Source organism: Mytilus californianus, unplaced genomic scaffold, assembly GCF_021869535.1.
Source record: "Mytilus californianus isolate M0D057914Y unplaced genomic scaffold, xbMytCali1.0.p SCAF_18, whole genome shotgun sequence".
Lineage (NCBI taxonomy): Eukaryota > Metazoa > Mollusca > Bivalvia > Mytilida > Mytilidae > Mytilus > Mytilus californianus.
In genome coordinates, this window is record NW_026262666.1 from 9,764,955 (window position 1) to 9,786,918 (window position 21,964).

General features: G+C 30.9%; 1 protein-coding gene across 1 annotated transcript in view; it reads right to left on the reverse strand.

Moving 5' to 3' along the window:
- Positions 1-21,754, reverse strand: part of LOC127726690 (uncharacterized) — a 269,933-nt gene extending 248,179 nt beyond the window's left edge. Inside the window, exons 1-2 of the mRNA XM_052234141.1 lie at positions 21,664-21,754; positions 21,158-21,235 (exon numbers count right to left, since the gene is read on the reverse strand). Coding sequence (XP_052090101.1) covers positions 21,158-21,226 — 69 coding nt within the window. The 5' untranslated portion in view covers positions 21,227-21,235; positions 21,664-21,754. The remainder of the gene's footprint in view (positions 1-21,157; positions 21,236-21,663) is intronic.
- Between the last annotated feature and the right edge of the window lie 210 nt (positions 21,755-21,964).

The following is a 21,964-nucleotide window of genomic DNA, read 5'->3' on the forward strand; positions in this document are numbered from 1 at the left end:
GTTTTATAGCTAGCTAAATCTCTCACTTGTATGTCAGTTGCATACAATTCATACAGTCTCACTTTTTTTCGGGTTGAGTGATGCAGTTTTAGGGTTATTCTTATGATACTTCTTTCAGTGAAATTTGAATAAAATAGTATAGTTTCTTCCTGAAAAGTTTTCGTTCACTTTAGATAGTGTCATTGCTTTGTTCGATTTTTCGAATTCACCGTCTTAGTTGGTAAAAAAATTCTGCTATGTCTTAATTTTGGAATTTGATAGGATACTTTGTTTGATATTTTGTACTTGTTTTCTAATATATTGGTACAATAAATAATTACAAAATATTAGAAAAATGCTCCACGATTTGTTAGACGGTCGAACCTCTGAACAGTATTTGGGTAAGTATGGACACTACATGCAAGCTTGACACAGCTCTGAATTTGGATTATGCATTAATATTTGACACAGCATAGGTTTCTGACTCTGAATGAATATGGCCGAACATCTGAAAAACTTGAAATAGGACATATACCTATCATGACCCAATATCTAAATACTAATTTATACGGTTAGATTCAGCAAATCAAAGTACACCAAGAATTCAATAGACAATATAAGCTAAGTTATTAAAGGGGTTCACTTCATCCAAAAAAGAAAATATATATATATATATAGCATTTTGAAAGTTTATGTATTCAGAATAACAAACAAATCTACCACGAAGTTCTTTAAAAAATTTGAAAAATGAAAATAACAATTTCCAAAATATCACTCTACGGAAGCGTATAAGCGCCACATAAACTTTTTTTTATAATTCTTCCACTTTTTTTGCGTTTTATTGCAAACATTTGCGAAATAACGCAAACACCTGCGAAAAGACGCAAACCTTCCAAAGATGAAATGTCTAATACCGAAGATGTAAATTCTAGCACTGAAGATGTAATGTCTTGCGCTCAAGATTTAAAGTCTAGCGTTGAGGACGTGAAGATTAGCCTTGATATTAAAAGTCCAGCGCTGACAATAAATAGTCTAATGCTGAGATTAAAGTCTAGCATTGAGAGTTTAAAGTATAGTGCTTAAGATGTAAGGTATAGCGCTAGCTGAAGATGTAAAGGCAAGCGCTGGAAAAGTAAAGTCTAGCGCCGAAGTTTAAAGTCTAGAGCTGAAGATTTAAAAAGTCTGATGTTGAAGATTTCAAGTCTAGTACTGAATATGTAAATTATAGCGCGGGATATCTAATCTCTAGCAGTGAAGATTAAAGTCCAGCGCTGAAGATTCAAAATCTAGTTCAGAATATGTAAAGTCTAGCGCTGAAGATGCAAAGTGAAGCACTGAAGATTAAAAGTCCTGCGCTGAAGATTTAGTGTCCAGTGCTTAATATTTAAAGTCTAACACTGAATATTTAAATTCTAGCGCAGAGGATATAAAGTCCATCGCTGAGGATGTAAAGTCCTACGCTCTAGATGTAAAGTCTTTAGCGCTATACATTACATCATTGTATGAATTATCTAAATAATGAAAATTGTTTGTTATACGAACGAAAAACTAAGTGAGACTATGTCCAGGAATATTTGTTCTTTCTTTTGTGTTTGTTAGCTTACCCGTTTCGTTGTTGGAGGAGTCGGGTTTTCGTGGTTGGTTTGATATGTTGAACCATGCAGTAGTGTGTGAGAGAATTCATTCCTGATATCTTTTTTATCTCAACTGTAGACTCTCGCATTCAACTGTCAACAATAGTTATTTATCTAACATGTCTATAGATTCGAGTGTTAGTGGACGACACCCGTGTCTGGCTTATCAAATTATAGGCCTGGTATTTTTTATAACTTTTTTATGCTCTTGAATGTTTTCAATTACTAGTTTTTTTCACATTTCTTCAGTGTACACAATGAAGGTTATGAAACTTTTGTGAGGCGAAATTCGATTTTTTAAACTGTTCTGTATACTAAGTAAGTGCCAAAAAATATAGTATTTTATAACAACCGTTATTTCTTTGTTAATGATTTATTTAATTTCATACTTACATTTATCTTACTCACATTACGCTTCAGGAATCCAAAAATAACGGTTGTCGTTTTTAGACATTGATTTAATATTAACCCAAGAAACGCCTTTGGGATTCAGGCGTTAAGCAAAATCATTCAATCAATCTTTGTAGTTAATTCGATTTCAACACGGCAGTGTTTTCTCTGTTTCACCTCTCTTTCCTTGTTGGTCTTTTCTTGGTTCCTTCCCATGTAGTAAATAATTCTTACCTAGTTCCCTATGGAGTACTATTCTTTATGCTAATGAACGCAAAGTTTTATTAACTTTTAGGGGTTTTGTTGTGCTTAAATTGCGAATGTATTCTTACAAAATGTTACCACAAATACAACTTACAGTAGAAGAATAATTCCACTTTAAAAAGAAAACAGTACTTTATCGTTATCACCATAACAAGGCAAACGAATCAAAGATTTATCCCTTGCTTACTCCTATTTGGTGTAATAAACATATCGACAAAGTTTACAGTTATATTGCTGTGAAATCTTTACATCTTTTTTTGTTTTTTGTTTTTTTTTTTTTTAATATTATTATTAATTGATTCGTCAATATTTAAGATTACAGTAAAAAATTAAAACAACACTTAATAAATTACATGTGTCCAAAGCGCTTTCCTGGATTTACTTCCACTAGCTAGAACGCTCGAAGCCGAATATTTGAAAACACGCGTATGTTTTCTTATATTTTGAATAGCAGTATGTTTTCTTTACACTATCTGAATATTTCTATGAACTGCAAGTATTTTGTTTCTTTTGTCATCTTGCTGGTTGTGTTTGCAAATGGTACACATCTATGAAATTTAGCGCGAGCTTTTCAATTAATGTTTACATTTTGTTCGAATGATTTTGCTGTTACGCCACTGTCCCAGGTTATGTAGTAGGTTGAGCGTTCATAAATAGGTTTAACCCCGCCATACTCTTTATGTGCTTGTTCACAGATAAGAGCATACAGTTCAGTTGTTGTCATTGGTTACTGTCTGCCATAACTGTTTTCTGTTTGCTGTTATTTACTTGAAGTAAGTAAATTGTTTCCCTTTTGATATTCAGAGGCCTTTTATAGCTTACTATACTGTATTTGATTTGCTTATCATTGAAAGCACTGATGGTAGGTAAGTTTTAATACTCTTTTTCCTTGTGTGTCACCAACGTTAAATAAATCTTATCAAACATTGACATTTATATGTAAAACAATAGAATGTTCCGCTGGGAGAAACTTGATACGACCGCCGAGGTCGAAGCCTGAGCAGTTTGGAGCAAGTATGGACACTACATGCAAGCTTGAAACAGCTCTGAATGTGGATGGTTATTAAATATTTGACACAGCTTAGGTTTCTGACACAGATTAAATGTGGTCCAAGAACTTACAAATTTGTATGGACATATACCTTTTATGTAATCTAAATGCATGGTTAGATTCATCATATCAGAGAACCCCAAGAATTCAATTTTTTGATGATATCAAACAAATTTGAACTTTTGACACTTTAGACCCTAATATGGACCAATTTGATAACGGCTTCCAAAATCCAAAATCTAAATACACGGTAAGATCAAGCATATCAAACAATCCCAAGAATTCAATTTTTGCTAAAATCAAATTTAGTTTAATTTTGGACCGTTTGAACCTTAATGTAGACCAATTTGAAAAAGGGTCCCACAATTAAAAATCTAAATACACGGTTAGATTTGGCATGTCAAAGAACCGCAATAATTAATTTTTTTGGTATTTGGCATTGTATAAACACGACGAAGTAAATATGCACTACTATTTATACACATGCAGGTAGAAATAACAATGATATAAAAATATATATTTCAACATTTCAAAAGATATTTACAACTTTTTCATAAATACAGTTGTACATTTTATTAATGGGTATCAAATATTGAAAGAAAACCTTCCATTATTTTTTTTACAGTTAGGATTCACTGTATAGTACCTCGGTAAAAACGTGTCCCTTAGATCAACAGTATTTTTATTACTACATTTAAATAACAAATGAAGTTCATCACCAATATCATCCTAAAACAAAGTACTTTTTATATCCTGCATCGGGATATTTTTGTCATCTTCCAGTTTCGATAGGGAGACGAAAATTTGAACACCTTTAATGTGTGATCCAAAGCCGTAAATATTCAGGAAGTTTTAGAAAGTATTTGTCAGAGTAAATTCTTTTTTTTTTAATATCAAGTAAAGTTGTCCTGTTTTTTTTAAATCTCTAGAACACTGTTGTACAAACTGATCACTAAGTATTTGTTCAAAGTAAAATTTATCACAGTAGCACGTTTCACGGGCAAACATATATCCAATGTCATTACTGTTTAGTATTGCTTCTATAAAAAAACCCATTTAAAATTGTATTGAATCTATATACAATTTATACAATAAACGTAGCACCTGAATTCATTCCAACCCCTTACCCTCTTTTTTGGTGAGTTTCTTGGTGCTTAATTATAAGTATTCTGTGTTTATGGTCTTTTATATAGTTGGTGTATTCCCCATATCCCTTTAAAAATTCTTATTCATATTAAACCATTTAAACAATAATATTTATGAAATATATGAAATATTAGAAAGACAAATACAGTTCATCAATATCCGTTGTGTTTGAACAACAAATTCAAATCCATATCTAAAGAGTCCAATCTTTATCATTAATAATACTATTCTTCCTTATGTGTACATATTATCCAACCTTGACATTTAAATAAAACAAATCCTAAAAATAATGACAGATAAGAATTATTAAACAACAATATTTATTCACCGATAATGTTCGAGGTCAAGAGATGTATTGTTTGAAATTGAGGACAAACTGTTACCTGAACTTCTAGTATGCTGAATATTAGAGCAAATACATCTTGTCATATTGTTTGATTAAATATTTATGGTGTGATTTAATAAATCAGTTAATTACAACAGCACGTAAACAGAACGCAGTCCTGACATTAAGATAGACGTTGCAAACTTAGCGATAAACTGGTCACTCTCGGTAAAAGCAGTCTTCGCCACAGTCACTCTTTACTCGCTTTTGATTTAATCATGTCTTTTAAGTCAGTAAAAACTATTTTGATTCCAGCGCCTATGATAAGTCATGTGAAGACGAAACGCATATCTGGCGTACAATATTATAAACCTGGTAACTTTAATAAGTTTTTCATACTCTTGAATTTTTTTTTTAAATTTTACTTTTTCTAAATTTCTTAGTTTATAAAATGAATGTCATACAGACACGTTTGTCTGTTTGAAATTATGTAACCTAGTGCAATACTAATAATATACGTGCAGGTAGAAATAACAATGATATAAAAATATATATTTCAACATTTCAAAAGATATTTACATCTTTTTCATAAGTACAGTTGTACATTTTATTAATTGGTATCAAATATTGAAAGAAAACCTTCCATTATTTTTTTACAATTAGGATTCACTGTATAGTACCTCGGTAAAAACGTGTCCCTTAGATCAACAGTATTTTGATTACTACATTTAAATAACAAATGAAGTTCATCACCAATACCATCCTTACACAAAGTACTTTTTATATCCTGCATCGGAATATTTTTGTCTTCTTCCAGTTTCGATAGGGAGACGCAAATTTGAACACCTATAATGTGTGATCCACAGCCGGAAATATATAGGAAGTTTTAGAAAGTATTTGTCAGAGTAAATTCTTTTTTTTTAATATCAAGTAAAATTGTCCTGTTTTTTTTTAAATCTCTAGATCACTGTTGTACAAACTGATCACGAAGTATTTGTTCAAAGTAAAATTTATCGCAGTAGCACGTTTCACGGGCAAAAATATATCCAATGTCATTACTGTTTAGTATTGCTTCTATAAAATAACCCATTTAAAATTGTATTGAGTCTATATACAATCTATACAATAAACGCGGCACCTGAATTCATTCCAACCCCGTTACCCTCTTTTTTGTTGAGTTTCTTGGTGCTTAATTATAAGTATTCTGTGTTTGTGATCTTTTATATAGTTGGTGTATTCCCCATATCCCTTTAAAAATTCTTATTCATATTAAACCATTTAAACAATAATATTTATGAAATATATGAATTATTAGAAAGACAAATACAGTTCAATAACATCCGTTGTGTTTGAACAACAAAATCAAATCCATGTGTAAAGAGTCCAATCTTTATTATTAATAATACTATTCTTTCTTATATGTCACGAACGTTAGATACATATAATCCAACTTTGACATTAAAATAAAACAAAATCCAAAAAATTATGACAGATAAGAATTATTAAACGACAATATTTATTCAACCTAATATTCGAGGTCAAGAGATGTATTGTTTGAAATTAATGAAAAAACTGTTACCTGAACTTCTAGTATGCTGAATATTAGAGCAAATACATCTTGCTATATTGTTTGATTAAATATTTAAGGTGTGATATATTAAATCAGTTAATTACAACATCACGTAAGCAGAACCCAGTCCTGACATTAAGATAGACGTTGCAAACTTAGCGATAAACTGGTCACTCTCGGTCAAAGCAGTCCTCGCTACAGTCATTCTTTACTCGCTTTTGATTTAATCTTACCTTTTAAGTCAGTAAAAACTATTTTGATTAGTTTTTCATACTCTTATATTTTTTTTAAATTATTACTTTTTCTAAATGTCTTAGTTTATAAAATGAATGTCATGCAGAAACGTTTGTCTGTTGGAAATTATGTAACCTATTGTTTAAACTATTTTGTATCCTACGTAATTAACAGAATAGTCAAACAAATATCATTTCTTTGTTAATGATCCATTTAAAGTTGTATTGAGTTTTAGTCTTCTGGCCAAACATCAATCTATACAATAAGCGAAGCACCTGAATTCATTCCAATCCCGTTAAATATATTATTTACGGTTCGGGAATTCAAGCATAACAGATTTTAAATTACACAAAAAACGTCTTTGGAATTCAGGCGACAAGCAAAATCATTCAATCATTTTTTCTTTATTTCCATGTAGTAAATACTTCTTAGCTAGTTTCATTTGGATAAGTATGTTTTATTCTAATGAACGCAATTTTTTTTCTAATGAACGCAATGCTTTATTCTAAAAAAACGTTATGTTTTATTCAAACGAACGCAATGCTTTTTTTCTAATGAACGCAATGTTTTATTCTTATGAGCGCAATGTTTTATCTAATGAACAACGCAATATTTTATTTTTAGGAACGCAATTTTTTATTATAATGCGCGCATTGTTTTATTTAATGAACGTAATGTTTTAATGTAAAAACGCAATGCTTTATTCTAAAGAACGCAATGTTTTATTCTAATGAACACACTGTTTTTTTCTAAAGAACGCAATGTTTTATTCTAATGAACGCAATGTTTTATTGTAAATAACGCAATGTTTTATTTTATAGAACGCAATGTTTAATTCTAATAATAGCATTGTTTCATTCTAAAGAACGCAATCTTTTATTCTAAAGATCACAATGTCACTGTTTCATTTGATAGAATTCAATGTTTTATTCTAATGAACGCAATGTTTTATTTTAAAGAACGCAATGTTTTATTATTATGAACGCAATGTTTTATTCTAATGAACTCAATATTTTATTCTATAGAACGCAATGTTTTATTCTAGAGAACGCAATGTTTTATTGTAATGAAAGCAATGTCTTATTCTAAAGAACGCAATAGTATATTCTAATGAACACAATGTTTCATTATAAAGAATGCAATGTTCTATTCAAATGACCACTATGTTTTATTTTATAGAACGCAATGTTTCGATTTATTGAACGCAATATGTTATCATATAGAACGCAATGTTTTATTCTAATGAAAGCAATTTTTTATTTTAATGAACGGTATGTTTTATTCTAAAGAACGCAATGTTTAATTCTAATGAACGCAGTATTTTATTCTTATGAACGCAATATGTTATTCTAATGAACGCAATGTTTTATTTCAATGAACACAACGTTTTATTCTAATGATCGCAATGTTTTATCAATGAAAAACATTCAAGGATTTTATTATTTTAAAATCTCCAATGTATTCTAACAAAATGTTTACCTCAAATACAACTTACAGCGCTAGCAGAAGAATGATTCCGCTTATAACATTAAATGATGGTTCTTTATGGTCATGACTTAACAAGGCAAACGAGTCACTAACATATCACTCGACTACTCCTATTTGCTGTAATATACATATCGACAAAGTAATATTACTGTTCAATTTTTACATTCTTGTTTGTTTTGTTATTATTATAAATTGACTCGTCTTCATATTTTGAATTACAGTAAAAATTTAAGATAACACTATATACATTGCATGCGTCCGAAGCGCATTTCTGTATTAAACTTATTCAGGAACGCTCAAAGCCGAATATTTGAAAACACGCGTATATGTTTGCTATATTTTGCATAGCAGTATGGTTTCTTAACAATATCTATACATATTTTTGGTTTGTTTTCTCATTTCACTGGTTGTGTTTGCGAATAGTACACATCTATGAAATTAAAAGTGCGCTGTTCAATTAATTTTTTTTTATATTTTGTTCTAATGGTTTTTGATGATTAACCATTGATCCGGGTTATATGGTAGTTTGAGCGCTAATAAACCCGTTCAGCCCCGCCATATTCTTTATGTGCTTTCCCAAGGACAGTAGCCTGTACTTTATAGTGGTTGTCATTAGTTGCTGTCTGCCATAATTGTTTTCTGTTTGGTGTTATTTACTTAAAGTTAGTGAATTGTTGCACTTTTGCCATTCAGAGGTCGCTAACGATACTTTATTAAATTTGCTTATCATTGAATACCGTGCAGTGGCCTCCAAGTTTTCCAAAGTCATCCTCAATATTATAATAATACAGAGGATAGCTGTCACTTTAGCAACCTTACCAAATCTTTTTTTTTAAGATGAAATATTCCACATTGTTTATTCTGCAATAAAAGTGAAATTTCATTCCCTTAAACAGGTTGAAAATAAGAGTAACTGCTTAGCTTTTGTTTACATAAGATACATTTTAGGAATATGGTTATACAAAAATCTGGTCCTGGTTCCTAGCTCATTTCCTGTATCAAGTCGCGAATATGGCAGTTGTTTTTCACTTGTTTCGTGGATTGATAGCGTTTGATTTTGTCACTTTTTGAATTTGCCTTAGAGCTCGGTACTTTTGTTATACTTTTTTCACTTTTATTGTTATAGATAAAGTTATCTTCTTGATAAAAAAAAAATAAGTAAAAAAGGGAAGAATATACCCCGTTTGATCTTTTAAAAACCATCATTCAATACACATAAAAAATATCGATGGTTTCAAAATATATAGTAACTATAAAAGGCCCCAATTAGACAAACTGTGGAACATTTCAAACGAAAAAATTAACGGTCTGTTTACAACAAAAACTGAATAACAGGTCTTCCTAATTTGGACAGGCACATACAGAATATGGCGGGGTTAAACAACCTAAAATATGTTAAAACAATTCTGCTAAAACCGGTGCTAGAAGCCGTCTTAAACTTTAGTGAGGTGAGAGTTTTTTTTTCTCCATGTTGAAGGCCTCACTGTGACTTTGAGATGAAGAACAGCAATACAAGCGCTGTTCCTTTTCTTTTTTTGTTGTAGAAACACTGATTTTGTGTCATCGATGGATACCCTATGTCCTTTCTTTTCTATTAAACTATAAAAAAAAACAGTTGGAAATGGCTTGACTCTTAAATAGACATGAAACGCAAAAAACAACTAACATAAAGACAAAAGACATAAAGTACTAATCTGAAAGTACTCGCAGTTATTTAAAGCTAGGGAAAAAGGGGTCATCAACAGACTGAGAAAAGTACAACCTTGTGCAATGTCAAATTATGAGTATCAATAAAGTTCAGATTTAATTATCTTTTTACGGTGTTAAATGATATCCTTTAAGAATAAGTATATTCAAAGGATCTATACGTTTACATAGATCGCATTTATGAACATAATTACCGTAAAAATTAGGATGTGATATCCATTGTTTTATAAGATTCTACAGGTATAGTAAAAGTAAGCTGCAGTCCATAATTATAGTCCATAGTGATTTCCGAATTGCCAACAATATATATGTAATAGGTTAACATCCTGTCGGGACTAATATTTTGACATTAATCCAGGTGTTTTTTTACTGATTGTTTATGACTCTTTACACTTAATTCATTGAACGTGTACTGATTGATTTTTGGTTCTTGGAAACATTGTTGTTATAAGCTTTAAACAAGCTTTCATCAACTGCGAGCACACTTAAATCCGTATTTTGTGTATTCAGTTTTTTGTTTGTAGTGTTTGTGCTTTGTTTTGATCTGATAAGTCAAGTCTTTTTCAACTAAATTTTGCAGTTTGCTCTTATGTTGTGCTTTTACACCACTGTCCCAGATTAAATCGGGGTTTGTGCGCAATTTGTCATGACGGGACTTTTTATATCTCATTATACGGTATGGGATTGCTCATTATTGAAGAAAGTACGGTGACATATAGTTGTTCAAATCTACCTCATTTGTTCTCTCGTAGATAGATGTCTCATTGACAATCATATCATATGTTCTTGATACAAAATTGAAATCAACATCAAAGTAGCAAGTACTAAAGAAAGTATATATGAATGGATTTTAAGAATACCTCGATAAAGATATGATCAATTTTATAAACAAATCAAAAACAACCAGCACACAAGTATGCTGAAATGAATTTACAGAAATATTGTTAAGGGCAATAACGAAATATATTCCAACCAAATTACTAACAAGCAGAGAAAATTTCCCATGAACCAATAGAGCGATCGACACAATAATTATAAAAAAGTATACAACAAGGCTAAGCGTACCAACAATGAAAAACAATAAGAAAAGACGGTAAAATTTCAACCTGCAGGAGATTATATTTTACAAATTTGGAAGTAGATAAAGTAAAACACATGTTGTTTGGCAAAATGTTAAATCAAAGAAAAGATACTCATATGGAATAGCAACATTCAGTTCAATTGGACAAATAATGGAAGACATTAAAAACAGAAGCACTTAACTATCATTTTGTTTCAATTTTAACTGATGAGAATACATCAATCCCACCAGTATACAAAGGCAACCTATCGGCTATCATAAGCTAATTAGAAATTACAGAAGGGGTAAGTACGTTTAAAAGTAATGTCAATTCACCAAAAATCATGGGGACCAAATAATATCCAAAACAAAGTCCTTTTAAAAACATATTAAAGATATATGTAGAAGGCTCTGTCCCAGACGATTGGATAGCAGCAATCATTGCATCACTTTGTAAGAAGGAAAATAAACGATAGTCAGTTAAATTCAGATCTGTTTCGTTGACGCTAGTTACGTGTAAATTCATGAATCACATTATTGTCAAACATGTAATGCAACATCTAGAGAAATATGAAATCCTAGTAAATTACCATCATGCGAATATAGTATTAGAATTAGTAACAAGAGTTAAAGATATATCTAAACATCTATAAGCAGATATGCTGAAATTAGACTGAAGCAAAGTGTTTTGGTGCGGTACTAAAGCATTATGGAACAAACGGTAGACTTACTTGAGTGAATAAAACATCAAAAGTGTGTAGCAGATATGGGTGGAACATCTTGAAACCTCTTAAAGAAATCAGGTGTATCACAAGTAACTGTTTATGTCTTTTCATGTTCCTTTTGAACATCAATGGTATTAGTAATGTATTAAAGTCAAAGTTGTGCCTTTTTTGCAGAAAATAGCCTTTTATATCGAAAAATAGACTGTACTGATGACTGCAATCGGTTACAAATAAATATATAGACAAACTGGTTAATTGGGCATCTTAATGACAGATGAAATTAAATACGTCAAAATATTTTGTATTCAAACAAGAAAATATCTTATATGCATTACCACCACATTTACGACAAAATTTTAAAAATAATACAAGAATACACCCGCTCAAGCTTCAAACAATCGAAAATGGGACGGACGGACGGAAGACGAAAAGACGGAAAGACAAAAAGACGGAAAGACGGCTGGTAAAGGGTAAAACTTGATGACCCCGTCGTACGAGGGGCATAAAAAGATGTAGACCAAAACCCATATAAAGGAGTTCAGTTCCTAAAAACACTTAAATTGTTTACCCATCAAAACAACTTTGGGTAAATCTATAAAACAATTAAGCTTTCTGAGAAGAAATATCAATGCATTCCCATAAGAAATTGAAAAAAAGAGCATATCAAGCTATTGTAAGACCAACTGTTGAATATACGAGTAGTGCTCAATGTCAATCCATGTCAGAAAAAACAACATTAAAAAGATAAAAATGGTACAGAGAAGATCAGCACATTTCATTAAAAATTAATACAGTAGAAAAGCAGGATCAGTTACTAACATACTGAGGGATTTGAAGCGACCGTCAATAGAGTGCTACAACAAATTAAAATGCTACGCAGGTTTCATAAGGCCCTACATAATGGAATAACCAAAGATATACCGGATTATATACAACAACAAAATAGAACAGCAACTAAGGCAATAAGACCAACGAAAGTTCCAAAACTTTCAACAATCAAACAATACTTACAAATACAGTTTCTTTCCTCGTATCATCAATGACGGTTTACTAACAACACGTTTAAATATAGATGATGCAGAGGCATTCAAAGAACATCCCCATATTTTATTACAGAATAGACATACAAGAAACAGCATTATTTTAATCTGCACATGAAAATCTGTTTTAAGATAGCACAATACAAAGATTTTTTTACTTCCAATCTCCAACCTTAAAAAAGATGTTACTTTCTTAAAAATGCATATAAATTAATAAAAGAGGTATATATAGATAGATAAAAGATTAATCTTTTAAATGAATGCAATATTTTTGTTATGCAATCATTATGTAATCAATTATCATGCAATTAATGGCAAAATCTTGGTCAGTTCACTTGAATGAATTTAGCTCTTTCATCTCTATAACTATACAGGAAATTTTAACGAAATCTTAATCAACACAGCAGGAGCTACAAAAGGGTGTCTCAAATTATTGCTATGGTATTCCATTCTCTCATACATCTGTAATTAGTGTAAACATCCTTACCACATAAAAGTAGATAATGTTTGATTAGGTGTAAAATTTATCTATACATTCTATCCGAAATCTGAGACACACTTTTGTAGATAATGGCGCTGGGAACAACATATAATAAAATCAACTTTCTAGGGGTTACCATGAAGAAGCTAATTTCAATTGAAAGTGGAAATTTCTTGTAAAATTTTGTAGACACAGTTAACATTATAATTGATTACATAATTGTTGTATAATACTAACATTGCATTAATTTGAAAGAGTAATCTGTTAGCTATCCATAAATACCACTTTTATAAATTTTCAAGCATTATAAAGAAAGTTACAGCATTTTTAAACTGGGGAATTGGAGGTATAAAATCTTTGTATTGTGCTACCTTAAATGAACACCATATTGAATAACTGAAGTAGTACTTGCTAAAACACTTTGCATTTCAACGATGTAGATAGCATTTAGTTGTATTAACTGTCAAATTTTTATATAAAAATTTGTAATTGGAATAGGACTAGTATTTTTACATGTAGAAAGTGTTCCGTTGTACAAAATGATCATTTTATTACAATACTATGTATCGTGCATTACTTTTTTGTATCAAGAGAGCGCACAAACGAACTAAACAACCTGAAAGATAAACACTTCTGTTGCAAAGGTATGTTATTCGGATAAGGATATAATTGTGCATGATCCTGTTATTTTTAGTGTTTCAGTCTTCTATAATCTACCATCCCATCATTCTAAGACATTCACAGTCATTTCCTGCCGGATCGATGAATGTAACCCAGGGACAACACACACATTGATACACCATAGGTGAGGTTATTTGTATATTGCCACAATCAGTCAGTATCCACCGTCCATTTATTCTTCGCCTTCTGAAAATATCCATGGAAATAAACTGATCAATATTTATTATTTTGAAAGGTCGGGGTAGTAACAAAACATTTACTGTTAGAAACGATTATTTTTGAAGACTTTTAACTACTGTTGAATACTTTTATAAGTGTTTCACATCCCATGTTTCAGTCATTCAGACAATATCCCCGATCTCTGATGTATTTAAAAGTGGTATTACAACGTAGGCGTCACCTGCTAATCATGTTTCAACCTCATTGCAAATCCTGACTCGATAAAAAACTTTCACGTTAGGGAATAAGATACAACCTGTAAATTTACAGATCAGATCACGTTACCAGTGTCTTTAGATCTAGTATAAAATGTCTCTTATGAGCTGATAGACAGACACATCATATCGGTCAACCAATTCGTGATGATGCCAATAAATATTGTGTCGTGTCGATTTAATAGTTCTTCCTCAAAGCCTAGCTTGGGGAGTTTTTTTTTCAAAAGGATCTTATTCTTGTTAATGAATATGTTTAATGTGAACATGTACTTACGGATGTTTGCTACTCTGTTTCAAAATAACAAGCTTTTTAAAAGACTTTTAAACATTGATTGTGTCTAAATAGAGGAACTAAACAAGCAGAAAAAAATTAAGGGTCCGTGGGTTTGTTTTCAAGATATAAGACATTGAAAATTTGGCGGGAAGAAACTCTTTCTAGATTTTTCATTTAATTAACATTGGCACTTTTTTTCTTTTAAAAGCTATGAAACAAGGATTTTATAAGATTTTCAAATATAGCTTTTTAAACAATATGTAATAAAATTAAAAAAGAAAAGTAGGGGTTAGGGGGGGGGGGGAATATTTTCATGGAACTACATGGATGAAACCAAAGGATTCCGAATATCTGGCAAAAATTCAAAAACAAGAGCAGCGAACATCCTTAAGTAATGTTTCAATAGAGAAATATAATGTGTCGGTTGAATGATGAGACATGCTAATCACCAGGCTTGAGAAAAGGAGAATTTAAATCAAGGTTCAAAACTTTTCCTATTTTTTCTAGAGGAACACAATTGTAATGTTTATTGAATTTGTTTATTGTGGTAGCTTTGATAATAGTCGAACACATATTGGCTTGGTTTGGTTTGAATATTTTCAATTCTTACAAATAAAATTTTTTGCTGTTGATACTTTTTAATTAAAAAAATTGATATCACATTCATGATTCAGGAAAAATGTCAAGTAAATTCAGCTACTCGTTCAACAAGGTGGTCAAAGCTGTTTGACATGATAGTAAAAATTATTGTGTAAGGTGAATTTCAGAGGGGACGCATTCCATATCGGAGTTTCACCGTGAAAAAAGATGTCACGTGGTAGTAAACATTACAAAGTCTGGTGATGAAATGATTTCTTAAATATTGCCAAATATAAATAAAGCATAAAAAAATAGTAAAATGGTTATAATGCATCAAAAATATCATGCTTATAATTTATTATATCTACACAAAACGTATCATTGGCGCTCGTATCAATCATTTGTCATCCAGAGGATAATGACAATGTGTTACTTACGATTGGCATATTCTAAGATGATTGCTACTTCTCCCCGAATCCATACCAAACACTGTCTTTGGCTGCTGTCCATTGCAGGAATAATCGATCACCATAACTGCCCTTTCAACACGACCACCTAAACAATTATGTTACAATCGAATGCAGTTCTTTCTCATATTGTGTGTTTCGATCTCATATGTTAGACATTAGACAATTGAAGATTTATTTAATAATAAAATGACACACAGCATTCATTGCATTGCTAACAACTCGCGCTTTTTTCTTTATTTTCTATTTATTTAGATTTTATTACATCATGGATTTTTAAAACATTAGCTATTATCGCAATTTAACTAGTCGTACAATATATGCAATTTTAATAATGACTGCTAAAATAAAGGGTGTAAGTCAGAGCTAAGCGATAACTCTTTAAATTTTGTAATTGCCAGTTTCAACAGTTCTGTTTTAGCACTCTTGTAAAACAGTAAAAATAATCTGTGCTTCCTATGAGCTAAGAATGCGTAGCAGTAATTTAAAAGAGTTATGTCCCTTATCTCCGTTGGATCTGAATCAATACTGTAATCAAAATCACATATATCTATTGTGGATTCTTTGTTATTCGTGGGGTACCACTTATGTGGATTTCCTGGGTACAAGTGAACCACGACTCTAATTATTCAACGAATTACAAATTTTCTATAGGTTTGAATGCAGAATTTGGCAAAAAAACCAAATCAAAATATCCACGTAGAATAGTCGAGGTATAAATAGTCAAACACAGAAGTGAATGTCGAGGAATACATAGTCAAACATAGAAGTGAAAGTCAAAGTATAAACAGTCAATCTTTTTGTGTCTGTATCAAGTCAGGAGCCTGTAGTTCATTGGTTGTTGTTGGTTCATGTCTGTCATTTTTGTTTCTCGTAAATTATTTTGTCATAAATTAGGTCGTTAGTTTTCTCAATTGAAATGTTTCATATTTTTCATGTCGGGGTCTTTTATAGCCGACCATACGGTATGGGTTGTTCTCATTGTTGACTGTCGTACTGTTTCCTATAATTACTTACATCCACTTCATTTAAACTTTGGTGGATAGTTGTCTCATTGGCAATCAAATATCCCCTTATTTTTATAAACATAGAAGTAAAAGTCAAAGTGTTAACAGTCAAACATAGAAGTAAAAATTTCGAGGTATAAACAGTCAAAGATAGTAGTGAAAGTCGAGATATTAACAGTCAAACATAGAAGTGAAAGATGAGGTATAAGCAGTCAAACATAGAAGTGAAGGTCGAGGTATAAACAGTCAAACATAGAGGTGAAAGGTGAGGAATAAACAGTCAAACATAGAAGTGATAGTCGTGCTAGTCAATTGTAGAAGTAAAGTCAAGGTATAAACAGTCAAATATAGAAGTAAACGTAAAATTTGAATTATAAACCGTCAAACATAGAAGTAAAAGTCGAGGTATAAACAGTCAAACATAAAAGTGAAAGTCGAGGAATAAATAGTCAAACAAAGAAGTGAAGGTCAAGGTATAAACAGCCAACCATAAAAGTGAAAGTCTAGGTATAAACAGTCAAACTTAGAAGTGAAGGTCGAGGTATTAACAGTCGAACATAGAAGTGAAGGTCGAGGTATAAACAGTCGAACATAGAAGTGAAAGTCGTAGTATTAACAGACAAACATAGAAATGAAGGTCGAGGTATAAACGGTCGAACATAGAGGTGATAGTCGAAAAATAAAAAGTCAAATATAGAAGTGACAGTCGAGGAATAAATAGTAAAACATAGAAGTGAAGGTCAAGGTATAAATAGTTGAACATACTAGTCAAAGTCTAGGTATGAGCAGTCAAACATAGTAGTGAAAGTCCAGATGAAAACAGTGAAAACGTCCGTTAAAATCCAGGTAAAAAACAGTGAAACACGAGAGTTAAAGTCCAGATAGAAACATTGAAACACCAGAGTTGATGTACATGTATAAGCCATGAAAAACGGGATTTAAAGTCCATGTATTAACAGTGAAACATTGAAGGGAAAGACAAGGTATAAACAGTCAAACCAGAGATTGAACATCAAGGTATAAAAAGAAACCAGACGAACATGGGAGTAAACGTCTTTGTCTAAACAGGCAAACACGGGCAGAAATGTGTAGATGTTTACAAACAAACGTGAGAGTGACAGTTCAGGTATAAACAGAAAAACGTGAGGGTAAAGTCCAGGTATAAACGGGAAACATAGGAGTGAAGGTCCGGATAGAAATAGACAAAAAAACAGAAAAAAACATAAGAGTGAAAATAAAGCCATAAACAAACAAACATTGGAGTGCATATCCGGGTTTCGGTAGACAAACAGGGCACTTAACATAATCCAATAAATCAGAAAGACATAGGGCCCTTTGCATTGACCAAGATAAATGAAATAACGAGTATTTTCACTTGTATGTAACAAAAAAAAAGCGTTCTTGTAGTTTTACATTTAGTGTTTCCAAAGCTTAGGGTGGTATCTATCTAATCTGGTGCAGTAAAATTGGTACCATTAATGTAATATTCCGTACAGAGTTTAATTATCATCCATTTAGACACAATTATGGCAAATTATAAACGATTCACTTTCTGGTAAAAGTTAGAATTTATTACATTTAACTATGTTTTACCTGCAGAACGAGTTATATTTAATACTTCAGCATCATGTGGTATCTTCTTTTCCTTATACACAGGGTATTGAAAATCTTGATGAAACTCTTGCAAAGCCCCTCTGAGGGAAATGTCATCAATTATTTCATCGAAATCAGCATAATACATTTCCACGACCACTTTTTCGTTTGTATCATTTATGGTATTATCACCTTTGTTCTGATAAAATAAAAAGTTTTGATTAATAACACACACACAAACCCACACACCCACGCCACTCAAAATCTATATCGATAATTATGGTTGATGCGGCTACAGTATCTATATTTTAAACAACATGCGAAAGGAAAATGATCATTGCTAATAATGATTTCATAAACTAGTTTATCACAAGTTAGATAAATTATCATAAACTTTTCGAACAATGATGAATACAAAATATCTATCTGCATTTTTGGAGCAAATTGGATTAAGTATGTTGATTTTTTACCACAGTTAAATGCCTTATTCGAACTATATTATACATACTAGTATAATTTTAATTCATTGCAATTCCTTAAATATTATTTTTTTTGATTGGCGGCAAGGATATGATGACTTTGGAGATGACTCCTCGAGGTTATTTACATTTAGAGCTTCCGATTACCTAACAAATATAACATTTTAAAACAATGTGCATATATTGTATACCCAACTGTGAATAAAAGCCTCTGTAGTTTGTCCAGCATCTACTGCAGTTTTTCTGTCTATGTCCCGCAGTCTACATTGCCTCAAGGAAGGCAGACATTTCATCTGCTGACCCTGTAACGAAAACTTTCTATTTCAAAGAATAATGATCTTTGTGCAAAATTGGGTCGCTTATAAAATGATTAATCGTGGGAACTTAAATGTTCCTAACATTTTCCTGTGCAAATGATAAACATTCAGCATATCATTAAACAAAACACAAATGAGTTTAGTCTCTTAAGGTAGTTTTAGAATAATTCGTCATTGGGGATCACCAAAAAACGTAAATTATCGTTCCACATGGTCAACTGAAATTAGTAAAATTTGCTGAGAAGTGTAATTCGTTTTTTGTTTGGACTTTAAGATATATTAAAGAATTTTATTTTATTTTATAAAATGGATTTAACTTTTTATGACAAATACATTATGTTTTTTCGTTTGTTCAAATATTTCAAAAAAATGCTTGACATACTAACTGATATAATTAAGTTGATACAGGTTTGGACATTAAATATGTATATTATTTTCCTTCGGCAAAGAAAGTCCTCTAGTTTTCAGAAAGCATTTTAAAGGAGCTTTCTTTCAATATTTTATTTCAAAATGTGTTCCCATTGTTTTTTCTCTCAACACGTAATAGTGCTCTTATTATTGTAAAATCATGCCTTACAAGATATGAGAATTAACATAAATTAAAAATTATCCCGATGATCCATAATCTTCTCTCATTTTTTAACTAGCACTTTGTTAACTGCATTTTGGCAAAGAGAACAAATAGTTTTATTACTTTTTAGTTACAATACTATCTTAAACGGAGAATACATATATACTTCAAAATGACTGACGAAAACAGATAATTATAGGTAGAAATAGAAATAGTGAAATTCGATTTCAGTGAAGTCTTCGATGAAAGATTATTTAGCGATAATATTAAGTTCCTCTGTACATAAAAAGAAATATTTTAGTAAAATGTCACCACATTCATGGGTGTAATTTGCATTTTGTTTTGTGTTAAACAACCATTCTTAGGTTATAGTGTTTTTTATATTTACAAACCTGATGGAAATCTTGAATTTGGTAGGATTCCATAACATCATTGTGTGCTGGAGTGTGAATTTTTACTGTATTCTTTTCTAGATTTGTTTCTATGTTTTCTAAATATCTGGCTTTCCCTTCAACAATGTGATAACCAAATTTCTGAAAAAAATAACAGCGTTTGCTTGTTAAAAAACTTTGAAAGCATTTAGTATAGACATTTTAGATTAATGTTATTAATTCGATATTCGGTATAAGCAGATGTGCCATTAACCAAAAGGTAAAAATACCAAAAAAAGTCAAATTGAATTATAACCAAAAAGGTTTTTGAAAAAAAGCGAGGCAGATTTGAACAAAACTGCACCAGCAGAGTGTCTTTTTTTGGTTTCCCATTTTCAAAAAATGCAGTTTAAATTTGAAGATGGAAGTTATTGTCAAAAGTAACAATAGATGCTTACGAATTCATTCTTTGCATTGATCTAGCCTTTTCTAAACAATATCAAATTTCAACTAGATTTGTAAAATAAAACAGAGCACAGTATAAACTTAATTTAGATCAAAATTATCCTCATCAGTTATAGCTTTGACTATTGAAGAATGTTTATAAGCCAAAAGTGCATACGTATAATGTGTTTTTGTCATGTTTTTTCCTCCTGCGTGCGGTAAATAGTAAATGTTGTCTATCGGTCATTCGTTTTTCAATTTTTCCAAATAAGTGAAAAGGACGTTAATAGTAGTTTTGTGTCCGTTTTTTTCGTCTGTCTGCACATTGTATTCGCAAATCTTCTTAAACAAGCGAATGTTTTGCAATAGATTTCAAGTAGTAACTCATATTGTTTCTGATCTCAAACTCTCTTTTTATATTAATGATTATCGTTATTTCTCCATAGCAAAACTATTTATTTGTCATATCTACGTGTAGTTTTTGTATAAATCTCATATTTACAAATATTTGTAATGTGATCATAAAAAAGTAATATTTAAAAATTCATAGTTCCATGGCAAAATTGAAAACCACTTAAGAGGACAATCGTAAATCATAAGTCGAGAAAAAAATAGCGCAATGGCAAAAACGAAAAATGACGAATATACAAAAACTAATCTACAAAACACTGAACAAATACCTGAAGATTGAGCAGCACGAACATTAGTAAAACGGGTCGGGGAAGTGAACTTAAGGCTGCGGAAGGGTAAGCAGAATAAAATGTATAAATACAAATATTACACACCAACCATTCTTTTAAGTCATGCATGGAAATTATTCATTTCCTGAGAAAGAAATAAACATACCATATCCATATTGGCCATGACAGCGGAAAGGAAAAAAGCATTTATCAGAATCATCAGTAAAAGGTCCATTGTTGATTTCTGTAAAAAATAAACATTCAGGAATACAAATTATTCAACTATACTCATGTCATTAATTTATTACTTTTCGGTAATCTAAAAACGACTACACCAATTGATTTCTAATAAGAATGCAATATAATAGCAGAAATTTATCGAATTTACACATCAATGAATGCGGCAAATTAACTTTTCCTTATCCAAAATATAGAATCCTTAAATATTTTTTTTTTTTATTAAATTGAGTAGATATTTACATATAAAATTTGTCTGAATAAAACAAAAACACCCAACGTCGTGAATTTGAATTAATTTATGTTAACATTTTCCGATTTAATGATATTTACTGAAGAAAATAAGGTTACATAAAACAAAACAAAAATAAAATAATTTATTATGCACGAGCTTAATACATGTAATAAAATGTATTTGAATTAAAAATCACTTACCTTTTGAAGTCTTGCCACAATTGCATTAAAGACGAATGTTTGTCGCTTTAATACTTTCCAACCAGGATGCGAAATAATTGTTTCTTCGAAAATCAGACAGCTAGAAGGTTGTTGTTTTCCACTAATTATATGCCACTTATATATGTAGGAGTTAACACGACAATATTTCAAGTGAAGAAGAGATTTGGACTAGAAAGGTCGTTTTAAGTGTGACTTTCCTTTGAAGTGGTGAAATAGCTTTGTACTACCAAACTTATAATTTTCTACATTTTAAGATACCAAAGAAAAATAAACTGTTCAA